We start from the raw sequence: 19,407 nt of genomic DNA on the forward strand, positions 1-19,407 counted from the left end.
TCGGGAGGGAGTTACAGGTCTTGGCGGCCAGGTAGGAGAAGGACCTTCCTCCTGTAGTCGCTCTTCGGATGCGGGGGACAGCGGCGAGGGCGTGGTTGGCTGATCGGAGGTGGCGTTTAGGAGCGTAGAAGTTGATCCGGCTGTTGAGGTAGCTCGGGCCTTGGTCGTGTAGGGCTTTGTGTGCTTGGGTGAGGAGGCGGAAGGTGATTCTTTTGTTGACGGGGAGCCAGTGAAGGTCTCTCAGATGTCCGGTGATGTGGCTGGTTCGTGGGATGTCGAGGATGAGTCTGGCTGAGGCGTTCTGGATCCGCTGGAGTCTCTTCTGGAGCTTGGCGGTGGTACCGGCGTAGAGGGCGTTGCCGTAGTCCAGTCGGCTGGTGACGAGGGCCTTGGTGACGGTCTTCCTGGTCTCGGTGGGGATCCACCGGAAGATCTTCCGTAGCATGCGTAGGATGTTGAAGCACGCCGAGGAGACGTTGTTGACTTGCCTGGTCATGGAGAGGGAGGAGTCCAGGATGAAGCCCAGGTTGCGTGCATGGTCTGTCGGTTTGGGTGCGGTGCCCAGGGCGGGAGGCCACCAGGAGTCGTCCCAGGCGGAGGGGGAAGAGCCCAGGATGAGGACCTCCGTCTTGTCAGAGTTCAGTTTCAGGCGGCTGGTCGTCATCCACTCGGCTACCTCTTTCATCCCTTCGTGCAGGTTGGCTCTGGCGGAGGCGGGGTCGTTGGTCAGGGAGAGGATCAGCTGGGTGTCGTTGGCGTAGGAGATTATGCTGAGGTTGTGTTTGCGTACGATGGCCGCGAGGGGGCTCATGTAGACGTTGAAGAGGGTGGGGCTCAGAGATGATCCTTGAGGGACGCCGCAGATGACTTCGGAGGCCTCTGACTTGTACGGTGGTAGGCGGACTCTCTGTGTTCTTCCGTCGAGGAAGGAGATGATCCATTCCAGCGCTTTGTCCTGGATTCCGATGTTGCTGAGGCGCTGTACTAGGGTGCGGTGGCAGACCGTGTTGAATGCCGCGGAGAGGTCTAGGAGGATGAGGGCCGCTGTTTCTCCATTGTCCATCAGGGCTCGGATGTCATCGGTGGCGGCGATGAGGGCGGTCTCGGTGCTGTGATTGGCTCGGAAGCCGGACTGTGAGGGGTCGAGGGATCCGTTCGTCTCGAGGAAGGCGGCCATCTGCTTGTTGACGGTCTTCTCGATGACTTTGGCTGGAAAAGAAAGCCAAGAGACGGAGTAAGCCTACAGTACATGCACATACATATACATAAATGTTATGCGAAGGCGAATAATGTCCTTGACAAGAACAGCCTTTCACATTGGAGATCCCACACTTACATATTTTGTCCTACACCTTAAAGTTTGAAGAGTTCAAGACAAAATAATAAAAAATAGGAAAGGAATAGGCAAAAAGGGGAAAGAGAGGCCTACTGCTATTGGGTACATACCCTTAGAACTCTACCAGATTTAACTTGGACAGGGAGGTTATTAAAATATTTCTCAGTCCACAAAAACACATAGCACCAATGGCATCCCCAGCCACTAGGCCCCACCAGAGAGTACTAATTTAGTACCTATAATATAGCACAAAAGGGGAATACAACCATGTCTCACCTCTGTATTAGCGCGTGGATTAGATCATGCAGCGAATCCCAGCATATATGCAAATTATCAATTGGTATAAGTTATCAATTCCCATTCCTGTTTAAAAATAACAATCTACCATGAGACAGCTGATAACATTGGAAGGAGAAACTAGCACACATGGCACAATGTATCTAAAACATACACTTAACAGGACTGACCTTATGAAATGATCAGGTTTGGAGGGGGGGCCCGTCCCGGCCTCATACGGTCTCCGACAGGCTCAGATGGGCCCGCCCTTGGCCCAGTGGGCGCCCGCGCACGTTCCGCAAAACGGGAGGGGTGAGCAGTATTGTAGTCCCTGCTGCTGCAGGCAGAGGTGTCGGCAATCGGTGTCAGGCTCTCAGGCTCCCTGGGACGTAGAGGTCCTCGTTGCATCAGGCGTCCACCAGCAGAGCCAATGAACCTCAAAGCGGCTGCCGCAAAGCGGGACCGGCGAGCAGTATTATAGTCCCCGCTGCTTCAGGCACAAGTGCGGGCAATCGGTGTCAGGCTCTCAGGCTCCCTGGGACGTGGAGTCCCTCATTGCACCAGATGTCCACCCACAGTGTCAGTGACCCTCAAAGCGGCTCCCACGAAGCGGGAGCGGCGAGCAGTATTACAGTCCCCGCTGCTTCAGGCACAAGTTTGGGCAATCGGTGTCAGGCTCTCAGGCTCCCTGGGACTTGGAGTCCCTCGTTGCACCAGGCGTCCACCAGCAGTGTCAGTGAACCTCGAAGCGGCTACCTAAAACTCAAAATGTGTGAACGAGACCAGCGGTGGCTTCTTCATAGCACTGTTTTTTCCTAATGGCAGATGGGGGCAACACGGACAACGGAAGGGATGTTCTGAGGGAACAAGCAACAGAGACAGCATGATGGAGGGTTGGAGGTTACAAGCAACATGAAGCAGTGGAAGGACATTAATCAAAATGAAGCACTGGAAGCGACAATCAAAATGAAGCAATCAGAACATGGTTTATGCTCCAAACGAAAGAGGAAGTGAAAATGGGACAGGCTGGCCAATTTGGAGGCAGCAAATAAGATTGACGATGAAGCTAATAAATGGTAAGCAATGGGCTAGCCCAAAGCCCCTTTTAGTAAACAAAATTTCTCACATGCGCTGCCTAAGGCGAGACCACAAAACCAGCACAATGAGATTAGATTAAAGTTAAGCATTTAAAAAGATTCCGGTTAGCGTAGAGTTGATTGAGCAAAGGAAGAGCGAGGCACTATCACACAGTATCCCCATATGAGATTTGATCGAAGTCACATGACTAATGCTGCATTTGCCTTGCCACACATTCTTCTGAATGGGACTACTGGAAATGAGCAAATGAACATAAATTCACTGACCACAGAAAGGCAAAATCCAGCATTATACGAATAAAAGTACCACATTAAAGTGCAGGCTAGATATCAGTGCCCTCTACGCAGAAACCCCGCAGGTAAAGAATATGCACAAGAAAAATAAATATCTTGAACAATTTAATCCGCTTCTTCCATAAAATAGAAATAAAGCCTATGGATGCTACAAAAATGTGTGAAACAAAAAAGGGACTTAAAAACAAGCACCAAAAGCCAGTAAAATACTTGCAGCCCTGTAACAATATAATTAAATACCTGTAAATTAACTATTATAGAATGCTTTTCGCAAACTACCCGTTACAAATAATAGTATGTAAAAGCCTCAATACATTAACCATTCAGTATGGCGCAGGCGTTGGTGATCCGCAGATATACCTCAAGATAAAAGTCAAAATTCATAGCATATACAGTTGATTTACTCATCGTTGTGTAAGATGACAAAACTTCCCCAGTGTAGCTAGCGCTCCATAGTGGCGGATAAATATATTACAAGGCCTGCTTTTGATAGGCCTGTATATTTAGCAGTGACATCACGAGGAAGAAAAAGCGGGAGCGGGGGTAAAGAGCCCTGCTGCACGCCCCCACTTGTGACCCTGTCTGTTTGTAATCTACTGTATGGAACACCACCTCCCAGCTCTATCTATAAACAACCATAAAAAACAGGGGCGGCTGCACTGAATATGGAAGTAAACAGTGCTAATGTAAGTGACTGACAGTGAAAACACGTCACAAAACATTGACGGGTAGATGACCGATATAACATGTACAAAGAACGGCAAGAAAGCTGTCTCTAATTTACAGCAAAAGAGAGTAAATACTCATTATCAACACACAACAAAGCCCACCAGTGAACCATTAATTGGAAAAACAGCCCTAAAGTGATGGCAGAAAAACTATAAATCAGAAAAACCTTTTGGTAAAACACAAAAATTTGCAAACACATCATTATCAAATCTGATATTTACTGGCTAAAATGCTAGAGTCGACTAAGCAAAAAAGAATTGCTACTTGCATGCCCTAGATAAAAGTAAACATCTTATTAAATCTTGAAAGCATTATTTATGCTGTTCTAATTCTACCGATTCAGAAAAGGGGGTGGTGATGGACAGAGTATCTGAATTAAACAGAACACTCATACCCAGTCAACAGATCAGGGCTTGATCCATCACCGTTTTTTAGCTCACTGCACCATCCCAGCTCAGAACCTGGCTACATGCAAATGAGTCTGTCCCTGGCCCAGTGCATCATGGGAACAGGGCAGACTAAACTACCAAGCCAATTCTTATACTGGGAAGGAAACAAGCTTCCGGGGACCGGTTTCTGGCATTACAGCCGGTTTCGGCCCGGCTTGCTTGAATCCTGATGGTGCAATGAGCAAGGGACTCACATCTGAGTATACCCTTCCACGCTTATGGTGGAAAAAACGATTTCTGAATCCTTTTTGGCCACTATAGGTGTGGCCGGGTATACTCAGACATGAGTCCCTTGCTCACTGCACCATCAGGATTCAAGCAAGCCGGGCCGATGACGGCTGAAAGCCTGCTGCAGCTTGAGTGACAGTCCACACTCAGGCTGCAGCAGACCGTCCCGCTGGGGAACTTACAGTGCGCATGCTTGGGAAAGTTGGCAACTTTCTCAAGCATGCGCACTGTAAGTTACCCAGCGGGACCCAGGGGTGCTTGTTTGCTGCCACAGCCCAGGTTTCCAAAGGGCGACAGGGCGAGCAGCAAATGTGCCTCCCTAGCCAGGATTGGCTGAGGACGTAGGGCGGGGTTTTCGCTCCAGTGAAGGCGCCAAGGTCCCAGAACTTAGAAGATGCAGGCGGCGCTGATCGGCGGTCAGGTAAGTTTTCCCTTCTTTATTCTAATTCCCCGGTCCCCCCTTCAACCCCCCGTAATTGGAGGAGAGGCAAAGACAAGAGCTGCGGTGCCAGGGACCGACCATGAGTCCACGTGGGCTCATGTTTGCAGAAGGCTGGGAGGGAGGCGCATTGCTGGAGCTCGCAGTATGGCTTGATTTGATGAAGAAAGAGCTGTGGCTTCCCATCTTTAAAACTCGGGGCTGTCTCTTCTCCGGGTTTAAAGGCGGGAAACCCCCTGTCACGTCAGCCGGCGCAAGAGAGACACCTTATTTAAGAGCGGTGATGCAAGATGTCGGCTGCTTCCAGCATCCCTCGCTCCAGTGAAAAGCAGAGGGGGCACTTGTCTGTTGAAGTCAGACTCCAGAGATCAGGGCAGTGAAATGAACTACCCTGGCTTTCTTTGCACGCTCTCGGTGTCACTGCGGGGGGCGCAGGAGAATCTCAGGGGTCCGGGAAGGACATGTCTGGGCTGTGAATGGAGGGCACACGGGAGACCGAGCCTCTTCTGCCATTTAAAGCATACAAGGCCCAGGGAAGGGGTGACCTCGGTCCTGAATTTTTACACTCACCGTCCTGAATTTGCACCTATGCCAGTTGGTCACCCTAGTTACAGGGGCAATCCAACTCCAGCAAACAAATCGCATAAAAACTATTGCAAGAATGGCAATCTATTTAAAATACCAGTTTGTGTACACTGCAGACAATGATATGTCATCCAAACAGCAAGGAGTAAACTGCTATCGTGCTTTTAAAGCGCTGGCTTTTCACTGCAATATTGCGGTAAACTTTATTGCAGGACCCCTTTCGGTGCAATCACCACACCATATTACAGTAGATTCTCGTCTCGTAAATAAAATAAAAAAAAACACAACTACAAAAAAAAGATCCCAAGGGTTCCCTGCCGACCATACTACAATATTCTCTCTAAAACCTTGGTGAAGTAGCCCGAGTCCTTTCCTTTATCCACCGACTCAGTTTACATATGCTACCCTGACAACTATTTACTTGCAAAGCTTCAAGGTCTCTCGCCAAATACCAAAATACTGCCTTTTCTGCGTTGTTGGTAAAGGAAGCGGTGGAGTGTATTGCCTCACATCTGTCCTGCAGACACCATGTCATTGGACAATGCACTTTGTGACAAAAGGCAGAAGCCAGGGTTTCGCGTTGTATTATGCTGTTTAATCTTCAGACTCCGACAAAAACAACAGCATAAAGCTCGAGCCCATGTTTCCCAAACTCAGTTTAGCCGTTTGCAATCTGCTCCTACAGGATGATTCCAAAAAATTCTACATCTTTCTTATGTGTAAAGTAACGCACAAGCACTAGAAAAAGATCGATGTGCTTGTCTCCATGCAAACTAGGATGAACTTATGGCGGACTCATATACCTGCATTTATGTTTGTCTGTTGTATATTTCCATCATTTCATAACAGATGTTAATTTGTAAATGTTGCTGAAATAGTCTGCATGCAAGGCTCATTTTATAAAATATTGTGGACGGGCAATTAACTGTTGTAAAATATTGCAGAGGCTGCGTGCTCTAAGTTGCTCAAGCCTCTAGCATTAACCTAAGTTACAATGAAGAATAATTACTTTGCAAGGGCAAAGGAGGCATCAATGTGCATAGAGTGAGGCCTGTCCCTAGCACTGGTCACACACCTTAAGAGAGCCCTGCCTAGAACCCAGCACTGCTGCAATAAGTATCTGCACACCCAAAGCAGAAGGGCCTTCAGCAGCTACAAACTACACTGGAGCTCTCTAAACGTGAACAACATGCAGAATCAAGTAAAAAATGTAAAAACTAACAATGTACGCGTGCAAACCTTTCGTGGGAAGGCAAGAGGGTGCCTGAATCTTTAGACAGATAGAGAATAGAAAGAGGTCCTGGGCACAAGATTAAGACCAATGTGCTGTTTCCCATGTGGACATCCAGAGCCTGTCCCTGATATTCCTATGCCCTCGTGAGTCCTCATCCCGCTGTTCAGAGGTGGTCTGACCCAGTTGCACAGACACCAAATTGCAGGATTTTACCTTCCACTCTGATGAAGTGCTGGGATATCGTTTTTGGGGGGTTCAGTGTTGAAAATTCCAAACACCGGCAACTGTGGGTTTGAATGTGCTCTCTTTAATTTGTTATTATTAGTAACTTGTTCTCGGTCTTCCTTCTGACTTGACTCACCACGCTGCTAAAATGTGGTGTTTCGTTCTCTGTTTTGATTCATAATGGTCAGTTTTATTGCTTCAGCTTTACCGTCATCTTATGTGGGCAGTTGCCTTTAATCGGCACTTCGCAGTCCCTTTAAGTGGTGACGGAAAGACACTTACAGAGAAAAGGGAAGGTGTTCTGAAAAAAACCATTCCCAGGGGATAGTGGTGACCCCGTTTCAGCACTTTTCCCTGTAGCGCCGAATCACCGGTAGGAGGTACGGATATCGTTCTGTAGCCGAGTCCTTGTTTGTTGCGTCACAGGTGAGGTCCAACAGAGTACAGTTGGTAGCCCAGGCATTTTCTATTTAAGCTGTGCAGTCTAACAGCCTCGTGGTGTTCACTCAGGAGAGTTTGTTGTTTTGCAAACTCGACCCAAAGGTTTTGGTGGGTATTACCTGTGCACCCACCCTGGCTACATTACACTAGCTCAGAGGTTTGTAAGCACCACAAGGCGAAGCGATTTGCCCCGAATCACAGTATCTATTAGAGCCGGCGCTGAGACTCGAACAGCACTTAGTGCTTTTTGGACTTTTTTCACGGACCTCCAGTTAGCCACGTGTGCTACTACATGTACACATATTTTCACTGTATTGAGCTATAGTCTGTACATAAATATGTATACATGTAGCACACGACACAATGTGAAACGGAGACTCAAGAAAAAGCACTAAGTGTTGTTCGAGTCTTAGCCTCGCTCTCCGTTGATTAAGATAATTTAAAGGCTTACTGACAAAATGTGTTTGAGCTGACAGCATCTTTATTTCACATTTTTCATAACAATTTGGAAGGAATGTAGACGTCACTGGAATTCAATAGTAATCTCTCGAAGCTCGAACAATGTTTCTTCAGTGCCTGGACTGTGTGTATGTGACAGGACTGCACCATCTTCTGCGCATGATAAAAGAGCTCTGCATATGGTGTGCGAACAGCATAAATATTGAAGGCTGCAGTCTGGGAAAGCTAGGAGATTTCATTGTATGAAAGCTTGTGAAGGTGTTTGGCATTTGTCCAAACCGGTGAACCCTTGATTGTCACAACCCAATACTCTGTAAATTGCTGGTTGTATTGTTGGGAAGTCAAATTGTGAGCTGGATGTGTTCCTCCCTGGTGATTGCAGCCTGCTGGAGTGTGTAGAGTGAAAATAAAGGGAAAGGCGAAAGCTGGTCTGAAGTGACATTCACATTTGGAGTAATTAAGTAGCTTTTTTGTGAGCTTTTAAGCCTTTTAATTGCTAATTGGTGATCTGACAGTCAAAGTGTTTATTTACAGCTGCCAAGACTTCAGATTGCTTACTTGTGACAGTTCCAGAGTTTCGGTGTACTTATGTCCACTTGTACAAGTATCTCACTCCAGAAACTGTTGAATGTTTTTAATGCAGTAAGGAATGGGGCAGTTCTGATGTACCAAGTCAGACCCAGACCAGCCCCCACAGTTGCTCCGGATTAAGGGATATTGTCATGTCATCTCAGGCGCGATGTAAAGACTCCCAGTGAGCGGAGGACTCTTTTGGCTCAAGAACCAACTTGCTGGAGACCCTTGTGGTTGTTTAAAGATGTAAGATCAGCCTGTAACTCAGTCTTGAGCTGGGTGGGTGACCTCGATTACAAAGTGGCTGTGCCAGATGTCCCATTATGACCCCTTTTGCCTGTCTCCCCTTCAGGCACACAGGGCACAAAACTGGGGGGTGCTCAATCCTGCCAAAAAACTGAGAGGTGACCCTAAGAGCACAGCTGCCATCCTATCAGGACAGGATGCTTTGGGCTGCTGGTCTGGTTTTCTGGGTACATTGGCTCAAGTTTTTTCCCATGTAATTGATTGGGTGTCTTGGTAAGTTGCTTTTATGTGAATGTCTGACTTATGACTGCGCATTCCTTTCAGTGTGCACTTGTTTCAGATTACTTTTTGAGTCACTGTCTAGTTTGCTGGAAGTATTGCTTTAATTTTTCTTTCATTAAACTGTTTGACTTGCTTGGTGCTTTTATGTTGGTGCCTGCATGCTGAGGTGTACTATTCTTCAGTTAAAATGTATGTGACTGGCCTGTTGACTAGCACCCTGCTTTCAAAGTGAAGGTTCACAGGTTCACACTTGCTTTAGTTTACTTTTGTATGGTTGACTGCATGCACGTTTTGCTGGATGCATTGCTTTAAGTTACTACTTGATGCATTGCTTTCAGTTTTCTTTCAAGTAATTGCCTCTCATTTTTCCAATGCTTTGTGAAGGCTGTTTCCCAACTGCTGTGCAACTTCTTCTACTCTTAGAGCTGAGATTTTCATGAAAGTCTTATAGTCTGAATTCAGCACCTGAGCGTAATAGGACGGAATGCATGAAGCTCTGTGGTTATACTGAATAGGCTTCTACCTATGTTATGCCATCTATTAATGTAATAACTACACTTTCACAATTGCTTTATTAACCTTCCTGCTTTCTCAAATTTGCTTGAAAATGCAAGATTTTTCTTCTTTTTTTTTCAAAATTTTCATGGGGGGGTTAACCCCCCGAAGCCCCCCTTTTGGGGTTCGGGCTCGCTCGCTATGGTGCTGTATGCACATCACTTTGCGCCCCACCACTTTGAAATGTCACCCACCGCCCCTGAATTCTACTCCTCCCAGGCCTCCAATTGCACTTGCTAGCACTGGCAGCAGCCTGCAGTTTCAAACTTATCCTCCACACAGCTGCCACAAAAAAAAAATTCTTGTGATGGGCAGGGGTCCTCATCACCCAGCAGGAGCAGCACAGCTAATGCTATATATTGTATGCATACAACGTGCGAAACGCCCCACCTAATGCTGTTAAATCCCCCTCCCTACAATCCTGTACCACAGGATGACAAAAGACGGATTGTTGTTCACGGCGTAATCCTTTATTTCACTTTAAGGTACTAATTTCTAGTTATATCTTTACTTTATTAATTTGATCATTATTCAAGCATAGGTGAAAAACACAACTGTTCAATTACCTTAAGAATGGCCCAGAAGATGCAAGCATATTAAAGGTAACGTTTATGCAAAAGATTGTATCTATATTATATACATTGGCTTAACCATCACAACATGCACATTATGTGTTGTATATTCTTACTTGGTTCAATATGGCTACTTGGTATCTGTAGTCCTTTCTTAGTGTTTCTATCTTCTAACCTAAGAGTGTTCTATCTGGTGTGTGTTGATTCCAGCCTTGGCAGTTGGTCTGGTCAGCTGCGAGGTTTTACTGCTCTGCTGTCTTATTCTATGTAACTTAATAAATCCATCTTAATTACCTGAAGACGTGTCCTGCTACCTACCTAATTCTATTTACAACCTAATGCTGTGCTCACAGCTCGCTGTGCCAGCAGGCCCCAACTTGCACTAGCCCCTGGGTTCCACTCAGGGTTTCCGACCGCACTGATGCAACACATCGACCAGCAGTCATTTTATTGCAAGTACATTTTTAGCCCTTATTTCCAGCGATACTACCACCAGGGTACCATATATTGCCTTGGCCCCACTGGGGTACCTGACCACAGGGCACCCCCAAAATTTCTTAACACACACCCAGGCATCCCGGTGGGGCAGGAGAGTCCACGACCACCAGCAGGTCCGCCCCCCCGCCCCCTCTAACCAGACTTGTGCCGTCGTGCCCTCAGGGGGGGCATGGTTGAACTCATTGCAGGAGGAGTAGTGTATTGGGAGGACTCTCCAGACTGAGCTAAGCCCATGTCCTGTGCTACGGGAGCAGGTACCAAATTCCCCTGCTCGCTTTGTCCCCCACTCACTACCTGCACCTGCGTGCTTGGCTCTTGTTCGTGGCCACCAGGGGCCGATCCGCTATTGCCACCTCACCTGGCATGGCCGCATGCAACCCCTTCTTAAGGGGTTCCTGGAAGGCTTCCTTGAACTGAGCAGGGACCTTTCTCTGCCGCTAAGGCAATGGGGCATCCTGCTGAGGACCCTCTTCCGGCTCCTGTGACAACTTTTGGAGGACCCATTCTATGCCCCATGTCTTAGCTACCTTCCACAGTATTCGGAGCGACCGAAACTGACTGGTGTGTCCTTGGTGACCGGTGCACACTTTGGAGCCATGTTGGCCGTAGACGCCTGTGAACCAACGAAAGCATTACGTGGAATGAGAGAAACGTCTTTAGCAAACTGCCATCCCTTTAAACTTTGGGGTATTGCTGTAACCTTCCTCCACCCGCCTTCAAACCCCATATACCAGAGACCCTGGCATATTGTAAAGCGCAAACTAATTACTCCTAAGGGCAGTCGGGGAGATTAAGCGAGCTATCCTCACAAGCGCTGGACTGAGCTGCCATCAGCGCCGGGGATCGAAAATAGGTCAAAATGCCAGTCACTTGCGTTTGCTGGATTGAAAAGTTCCCGCGGCTACACTTCGATCTTTCCTTCACATCTCCGCACCCGGCGAGATACCGATGAGCCCGGGTAATCCCGAGCTGCAGCAAGACCTCTCGTATGCGAGCTGTTTTGGCGGGGATACTTACCCACTCCCACCGACCACACATGCGCGATTACCATGTACAACACACCACGGGCATAGGGAACTGGGCTACTTACTACCTGGTTGCCCCTAATAGTCTGTTCCCATGAGGCACAGGGTCAGACTGATTTGCATATGGCCATGTCTGAACTGGGGTGGCGGAGTGAGCTAAAGAATGGTGATGGATTAAACCCAGATCAGTTGACTGGGGGTGAGTGTTTGATTTGCTCAAACGCTCTGTCCATCATCCCCTTTTGTATCGCTTTGTTCGCCCTAAGTTGGCAGGGTATGCTCAGATGTGAGTCCCTTGCTCACTTTGCCACTGGATTCAAGATAGCCTGGCTGATGAGGATTATGAATCCGAAACCGGTCCCAGGATGCTGGTTTCCGGTCCAGGGAAGACATGGCTTGGCAGTTCAGGCTGGACTGTTCCCATGAGGATCAGGGTCAGCCTGATTTGCATATGGCCATGTCTGAACTGGGGTGGCGGAGTGAGCTAAAGAATGGTGATGGATTCAACCTGATCAGTTGACTGGGGGTGAGTGTTTGATTTGCTCAAACGCTCCGTCCATCATCCCCTTTTGTATCGCTTTGCCCTAAATAGTCGCCAAAAACTTCCCAAGTACATGCATCAAAAATCACCAGGGCACCCGGGATACTTACCGCCCTAGTGCATCCGATTAGATTACCACAAACCAAGCTGATGCACTAAATTCATTCAGTTACATGCTCGTTCCGGAAAAATTAACAGGGGCATGAAGGATACTTACCATCACCATGGACAATAAAGGATTAGTTTCCTTCACAGTGTGCAAAGTCAAAAACCTCTATTGTATCTTATAGGAATGGATATTCCTCCTTGTAAGCATTACAGAGTTAGATGATTCTCAGTTACCAGCCAGATAGAATTACATCAACTAACAAGATGCTGTCAGATTAGATCTTCATCTCAGTTGCCTGCCTACAAACACCAACCAAATTCCTTTAGCTCAACTTTCTCACCTGCAAAGTGTAGGAAAGACTCAGTTGCACAGCTGGCTATACAGGAATATTTCCACTCCTGCACCAAGAACAGGCAAATTTGCAGCAATTTTCAGGGCCTTACAGAATATTTCCACTTCTCTACCAGAGCTATAGGTATTTTTGGTATTCGCCATATCATACACTATACAGCAGACTAGCTCAAATGTGGCTTTTCTAACTGGAGCTTTTGGCATATGTTCAGCTGTGTGTGTATGAAGTGGATTCAATAGGCTCCCCCTTCTCTGGATGACTGGTTGAAACTGGTGTGGATATTGATCTGAGTTCTGCGGTGTGGGCACTTTTGCACTGGTGGCTGCAGAGGTAGTGTGGGCTATGATCACCATGGCAGGTATCCCTTTCAGAGGTGAGAAAGTGGATTTGGTATCCTTCCTCTCGGATCATTATTCCACCTTTCTGGACTTATGTCCCACTGGTTAAATACGTTCGTGAGGAAAGATGCAACTATGCGGCAATATGGTACTGCCTTCTGAGCGGCAAGTTTTCTTTAAGTGTAATGTCAGCAGTATGAGGACAAAAAAGCACAACCAGAATAACACAATGAAAGAAGGTACATACTTCATGGATCTGTGAGTAGTCTGAAGCTCAACAGGTATGAATACTAAATTGGGTAATGGCAACACAAAAAAACAAGAATCTTTTTGGATTATCAACCACTTTATGAAAATGTTCACCAACATTATTGAAAGTTCTAATGAAGTTTGTAACTATTGTACGGCCCTAAATATTAATTCAGGCAGCACATTCCACCCTGCAAATTAATTTAATGTCATTGCATTGTTTTTGTCATCTTCTGGAAGGTTCTAGGATTATACATTGTATGCTAAAGTAATAGAATAAAACCAGGGTTTTTTTTTTAATGAGCTGGTGAGAGGTGGAATTGCCATCGTCCACAAGAACACCCTCAGAGTCTCAACCAACACCGACGACACCCTCCGCACCGCTGAACACCTGCACTTCCAGATCCACACTGACCCCAACACCACCCTCAGAGGAACCCTCATCTACACATCCCCTGGACCCAGACCACAGTTCAGCGACTCCTTCGCCGACATCATCAGCATCCACACCCTCGCCTCCACAGACTACATCCTCCTCGGGGTCCTGAACTTCCACCTCGAGAACAACAACAATGTCAACTCAGCCACCCTGATCGACAACCTCAGACTCAGACAGCTTGTGAGAACACCCACCCACGCCCCCGGTCACACACTTGACCCAATCTTCTCTGCAAGCCCCCACGTCTCCTTCAACGACACCACCGAACCCCACTGGACTGACCACCGCTGCGTCCATTTCACCTTCAGGAAGCCCACCACACATCACCTCCCCCAACAGATGCCTCGTCGCTGCTGGGGCAAAGTCACCAAAGAGCAGCTAGTCACCACCCTCTCCCAGAGCCCACCAGCTGACCCCACTGAGCCCAACACTGCCGCCCTCAACCTCGGACAGTGGATCAACGACTGCGCCAACACTCTCGCTCCTCTCAAGACATCCTCCACCAGCCACACCAGCAAGAAAGCCACCTGGTTCACTGAAGACCTCCAGGCCTCCAAGCGTACATGCTGGAAATTGGAGAAGAACTGGCTCCGCGAACGATCAACAAACAAATACACAGCCGTCAAGAACGCCACCCTCAGACACCATCAACTCATCAGAACCGCCAAGAGGACCGCATTCAAGGACCGCCTGGATAACAATGCATACAACAGCAAAGAGCTCTTCAGCATCGTGAAGGAACTCTTCAACCCCAGCTCCAACACCAACGACATACCCCCTTCGCAGCACCTGTGCGACTCACTTGCCACCTTCTTCCACCGCAAGATCGCCGACATCCACAACAGCTTCAAGCCCATGACTCCCACGCCAACAACCGAGAGCTCCAGCCCCACGACCACCAGCGCCTGATCACCTGGTCCAACATCAACGGCGATGACACCATAAAGATTATGAACTCCGTCCATTCCGGATCCCCGTCTGACCCATGCCCACACCACGTCTTCAACAAAGCCAGCACAATCATTGCTCCCAATCTCCGGAAAGCTATCAACATTTCCTTCAAGACAGCAACCTTCCCGGAGAGCTGGAAGCACGCTGAGATCAACGCCTTACTCAAGAAGCCCAAGGCGGACCCCAAGGACCTCAAGAACTTCCGTCCCATCTCCCTGCTCCCGTTACCGGCGAAGGTCTCCAAGAAAATCGTCAACAAACAACTGACCTGCTACCTCGAGGACAACATCCTGGACCCATCCCAGTCCAGTTTCCGCAGCAACCACAGCACCGAAACCACCCTCATCGCCGCCACCGACATCAGGACCCTGCTCGACAACGGGCAAACAGCAGCCCTCATCCGCCTGGACCGGTCAGCAGCCTTCGACACAGTCTGCCACCGCACACTACGAACACGCCTACACAGCGCCGGGATCCAAGAGAAGGCCCTGGACTGGACCACATCCCTACTCTCTGGCAGAACTCAGTGCGTCCGCCTCCCACCCTTCCGCTCCACCGCAACCAAGGTCATCTGCGACGTTCCCCAGGGCTCTTCCCTAAGCTCAATGCTGTTTAACATCTACATGGCACCCCTCGCCCAGGTCGCCAGACAGCACAACCTAAATATAATCTCCTACGCCGACGACACCCAGCTGATCATCTCCCTCACCAAAGACCCTCACATCGCCAAAACCAACCTCCACAAAGGAATGAAGGCCGTCGCAGAATGGATGAAGAACAGCCGACTGAAGCTGAACTCGGAATAGACAGAGGTCCTCATTCTAGTCTCCATCCCTTCAGCCTGGGACGACTCCTGGTGGCCAACATCACTGGGAACAGCCCCGACACCCACCGACCACACCCTCAACCTGGGGGTCATCCTCGACTCCACCCTCTCCATGTCTAAACAGGTCAACACCGTCTCCTCTTCCTGCTTCAACACCCTCCGAATGCTCAGCAGGATCTTCAAGTGGATGCCCACCGAAACAAGAAGAGCAGTCACCCAGGCCCTCGTCACCAGCAGGCTGGACTAGGGAAACGCCCTCTACGCAGGAACGTCAACCAAGCTCCTGAGACGGCTGCAACGCATCCAGAATGCCTCGGTGTGACTGATCCTCGACATCCCCTGCAGCAACCACACCACACCCCACCTGAGAGACCTACACTGGCTCCCCGTCAACAAGAGGATAACCTTCAAGCTCCTCATCCATGCACACAAGGCCCTCCACAACGCCGGCCCGGCGTACTTCAACCGATGACTCAGCTTCTACACCCCTACCCGCAAGTTCCGCTCCGCCGGCCTCGCCCTCGCCACAGTCCCCCGCATCCGAAGAACGACCGCCGGTGGCAGATCCTTCTCCTACCTCGCCGCCAAGGCCTGAAACATCCTCCCCACCAACCTACGGCAGACCCAAGATCTACTGGCCTTCAGAAGACTTCTCAAGACCTGGCTCTTCAATCAGTAGCAGCCCCCCCCCCCCCCCCCCCCAGCGCCTTGAGACCCTCACGGGTATGTAGCGCGCTTAACAAATGTCATGATTGATTGTTCCTATTCATCATCGATTAGAAGGCCATAATGCCTGTTATGAAGACCTGGTGATCAAAAAAAAATGTATTCCGAAATTCTGCATATATTTCAGGTGTGCTCGTCAGAACAGAGGAATCTTGCTTCGCAAGGAGTGTTTTGAAAGAAGCGGACTAGGAGAACAGTAGAACAGTTTTCCAAGATTTCAGCTTTTGAACACATTTAGATTATTGCTGCTTTAGGTGTTCCAGAGAGACCCAGAAATTAAAACACGAGGAGCTCCGGGTAGATTTTATCATTTTAATAAAGATGGATTTAAAATAATAGTTTCATGTGCATTTGTTAGTTGTGTCTGTATAAATATGAATAAAAATAATGCTTACTTTCAATATAGTACGAAACAAATTTGATAGATGCCGGTTTTCCCAGTTCTCCCAGGCAATTTTCAAATACTTCTAAGAAATATTCTGTATTATTTTTCACGTTTTTGAGCAGCATAGTTGTGGTAGAAGCTTCACCAACTTCCACTGTATCATTTGCGGTTTCACGAAGTCGATAGCCAAACGTAGCATTGGGCCCTGAAAGAGATTTCCAGGTGACTACAGGCAGAGTTCCTTTCCCGTACAGATGGATTTTCAGTGCTGATATTGAACTGGGACCTGGTATTAAGAGAAGATTTGAGTCGATTAAATAAAGGTGGCAGTGTACAAATATTCGAGCTTCTATCAGCTATGCACGTGACAAGCACATCAAGCTTATGGACCAATTCATTTCTATAGAAGTCTGGACTACGTGTCCCCCATTTTCTAACTCCCCTGCATATCATTAGGTAAACACGGTCTCAGAAATATTCTCTTGCTGTAAATCAATGAAGCTAATAAAATATAAAACCGATACACATTCTGTAGTAGTGCGTCTTTTTCCATTACACATTCTGGAATCTTAATTATAAAATTAAGAACTATGGTAAAAAACTTTTTTATTGCAACACGGGTTTTTACTTAATTGTCTTTTAGTAACCAGGATTCAATGGGAGTCCTGCCCACACACCTTCAACTTCAAGCTTTACAAACTGTTCATTAACTGATTTGGTCTTATCAGCTCACATCACCTCTTATTCTGAAACCACCAAAGTCCCGATCCGTGGGTTTCAGATCTATGGTTATAAATACATTTACCTTGACATGTTAAAACATTGTAAACGACTCAAAAGCATACAATTGAAAATGCTACAAAAATGTAATTGCCGTAATTTTGGTATTACTACAGTGCACTTTAATTTTTATCTATTCCTTTTTTAATGTGAACTAGACACTTGAGAGCATCGTAACACTGGGCGTATTCTCTATAAAATACGAAAAAGGTGTATAACCTTTCAGATTAGAGTTATTAAATCAATTACAAGAGTCGAAATTAACATTAGACCATCCTACAGTCCTACATCAGCTGTTTATAAACCAGTTCCAGTTCTGTCAGTGTAGTTGGGAAACTACATTTAAAGTAATCCAAGAAGAGACTCCAAAGTTCAAGTTATGATTTATTCATATCAGGACCCACGACTAGTACTACCATGGTGAAGTGTTAACATCCTGAACACCAACAACTATAACATCAAATTGACGAGTCAGATTAGTGGCACCTCCATTGACTTTCTAAATCTGGTAATACTCTTCTTCATGCCCTCAGCAGCCATCCGGATACTCTTAAGAGGAGTATTCCTTACGGTGAGCTGCTGAGGGCAAGAAGAAATTGTAGTACCATCTCTGCCTTTAAAAATGAGATGGACATTATGATATCCAGATTCAGAGAGAGAGGTTACCCTGAATGGGTACTCAATAAAGCAAAAGAAAGAGTTATGAGTGTAGAATGTAATTCACTATTGAATTCCAATGATGATTCTAACACCCAAAACCACAACCAGGATTCTGAAGTTACTTTGAGGGCAATATTTACTGTCAACAGTAATTCAACTGAAATATTTAAAATACTAGCTGACAAATGGGACGTACTGACTAGTGACCTCATCATCGGTCCCAGTATACCACGCAGGCCTCAAATCACCTATAGAAAAGGTAGAAGCATTAGAGACATCATTGTTCGCAATGATGTTACATCTAGAACAATAATAAATGATCACCAACTTAAGGGCTTCTACCCTTGTGGGATTGTAAAGCCTGCCGTATCAGCAGTATGGTTAAATCTGTTTCCATTCCTGGTCTTGACACTCCTAAAAACATTGAGCAATTTCTGACCTGTAGTTCCACCTTTTGTGTATATGTACTGATGTGCCCGTGTAAGATGAAATATGTGGGGAGCACTACACTTATGACCAAAAAAAGAGTTCTTGAACATATGCGGGCGATAACCAACAATGACCCCCACTACCCCATAGCGAGACACTTCGAACTTTTTCATCGCTCCAATAGCATATTGTTAAGTTTTTTTTGCTTTGGAACAAGTCCACATGGGTCCTAGGGGTGGTAATAGAACTCTTGCCCTTCGGAAACGCGAATCAAAGTGGATAATTAATCTCGAGACCAAATATCCAAAAGGTCATAATTTGGACAAAGAACTTGCCTATCATTTAAAAGATTAATGTTTGGTCTGGGTCCCCCACATTTCATTGACCTGCTAACTGCCAGTTTATTTTATTTAATCTGTAACATGTTTTTCGTGTTTCTTTGAATTCTATTGTAAAAATATTTTATTTTATTTCACTTATAGGAAGAAAGGACAGGTTACTTGAGTAGTGGACTGTTGCATCCGTCCCTGATAACCTACCCCTTTCTCCCAAGGGTCCTGCCTATCAGATAAGAACTTGCACTTTTTCTAGTTAAAGAATTATTCTAAATTATGCACTTATATTTTTCCTCACATTTTCTTCTCTTTATTGATACAGGAAGCGTTTATAGGTATTCTTTGTATGTGTAGCGGCTTTTCGTTGAATACATATTATAATTTGTGGGACACATCTAATTGTCTAGACTACAATGGTATGGTTCTGGTTGAACTAGGGCACTATGCCGAACATAGCCAACACTACTTACGATCACCTGGGCAGTCATGTAAATAGACCCGACTGTCATACTGAATTTCGTGTAAATAGTGTATATATGAACTCAATGTATATAGTACAGCTGTTTTCAAAGTTTAGGTAGACTGTACACAGTATACCCTTTGTAGTCTTTGTACATATAGATGTGAATTAGCAGATAACAGGATTCACGATAGTATTAAGACACTGTCGAAAAAATGCGTTATCCATGTCTGCTAAATTGTACAATATGTATATATATGAAATTCCAGTATATACAAAGATTA

General features: G+C 46.7%; 1 protein-coding gene across 3 annotated transcripts in view; it reads right to left on the reverse strand.

Moving 5' to 3' along the window:
* LOC147750815 (uncharacterized) overlaps nucleotides 1–19,407 on the reverse strand; it is a 702,597-nt gene that overhangs the window by 372,821 nt on the left and 310,369 nt on the right. For all 3 annotated transcript variants that reach the window (XM_086937011.1, XM_086937002.1, XM_086937022.1), the window contains one exon: nucleotides 16,470–16,745. In XM_086937011.1, coding sequence (XP_086793137.1) covers nucleotides 16,470–16,745 — 276 coding nt within the window. The remainder of the gene's footprint in view (nucleotides 1–16,469; nucleotides 16,746–19,407) is intronic.

Source organism: Lissotriton vulgaris, chromosome 1_1, assembly GCF_964263255.1.
Source record: "Lissotriton vulgaris chromosome 1_1, aLisVul1.2, whole genome shotgun sequence".
Classification (NCBI taxonomy): domain Eukaryota; kingdom Metazoa; phylum Chordata; class Amphibia; order Caudata; family Salamandridae; genus Lissotriton; species Lissotriton vulgaris.